Raw genomic sequence first — 1,275 nt, forward strand, 5'->3', positions numbered from 1 at the left:
AATACTGTAAATTAATAAATTAGAAAGCAAAGTATTAATAGATATTTTTTATAAAAAGTAATATGTCTTACTTTATGTTTTCTAGTTATACTAAATAATACATGTGTTAAACCATGTATAAAAATTCTAATATTTAATTAAAAAATGTATAGTCATATTCATTCAATCAGAACACAATTTATTGCAGTATATGTGGTTTATTATTTGTTTACACAATCTGTAATAAAATCTTAATTTTATTATTTGCATGTTTTTTTACAATTTGCTTTAAAAAGTCGTAATAAAATAACTGGAAGACAAATTATGATAAGCAGTCAACAATATATGTCAATTGTTTTGAATTTCATATTTTACCTGTATAATGTTGTGTAAATTTTTGTCATTTGATAGAGTCAGTGGCATCATCAGTAACTGAAACAAAGTGTAGTGTGACAAAACTAACACTATAAAGTCAAAGGACAGAGAGACATGGTTATTTCATTATTTAATCTTCTTTTCCACATGAACTTTTCCTGGCTGTCGGAGACTCTCACTCTGCGGAGCAGTTGGGGAAGTTTCTCTGGGATTATTTGTTGTTTTCAGCCACCTACAGCACAGCATATGATCCGGCAGAGGGGCATAACAACTGAGCTAACAAGTACCATCCCTGCAGCGATTTCTGCAACGGAAAGCTTGGAGTGTGCAATGAGCCGACACTTACCACCAGGAGATCACCTGTGTACCACGCTAGTGTCTCCCCAGTTCTCCCAGGCGCTATCAATGTTCTGGTCTGCTTTGCAGTCAGGCCAGGCGGGAGAGGTCATCCGTCAATTTGGCTTTGGCCCGGATGCTGTCAATGCTGCAGCCAATGGAAACATTGAAGAATTCGTCACTGCTCTCGAGTCTGAAGCTAAGAGTGGCCAAGAACAGACGCAGCAAGGACAAGAGGACAAAAGTACTAAACAAACTCCACCAGCGTCTAGTCCTGATAAGAAAGACGACGATGATGAAGGAATGGCTTTAGATTAAGAATAAAATTTAACAAGTCTGATTTCCACCTATATTTTCATTTAGAAGGTATACAATATGTATTACATTATAATCATTTATGTGTAATAAATAATTCCCTAAAGAATAATGTACTTTATTACAATATAAAAGTATTGACATATATCCTTCTAACTGTAAATATATCAAGTTTTTTAAATATTAAGTATTCTGAAATTTGTACAATACTGAAGAGTTAATAAATATATTACAAACTATCTAGAAATTTAAAAAAAATTAATAAACTTC

The 1,275-nt window shown here is 32.9% G+C and overlaps 1 protein-coding gene across 1 annotated transcript in view; it reads left to right on the forward strand.

The window, feature by feature from the left end:
- The window catches only part of LOC108578277 (proteasomal ubiquitin receptor ADRM1-B), an 8,109-nt gene extending 7,101 nt beyond the window's left edge, over nt 1–1,008 (forward strand). Inside the window, 1 exon segment of the mRNA XM_017941576.1 lies at nt 452–1,008. Coding sequence (XP_017797065.1) covers nt 452–1,008 — 557 coding nt within the window.
- Nucleotides 1,009–1,275: the final 267 nt, after the last annotated feature.

The sequence above is a fragment of the Habropoda laboriosa genome, unplaced genomic scaffold (assembly GCF_001263275.1).
Source record: "Habropoda laboriosa isolate 0110345459 unplaced genomic scaffold, ASM126327v1 scaffold6078, whole genome shotgun sequence".
Taxonomy (NCBI): domain Eukaryota; kingdom Metazoa; phylum Arthropoda; class Insecta; order Hymenoptera; family Apidae; genus Habropoda; species Habropoda laboriosa.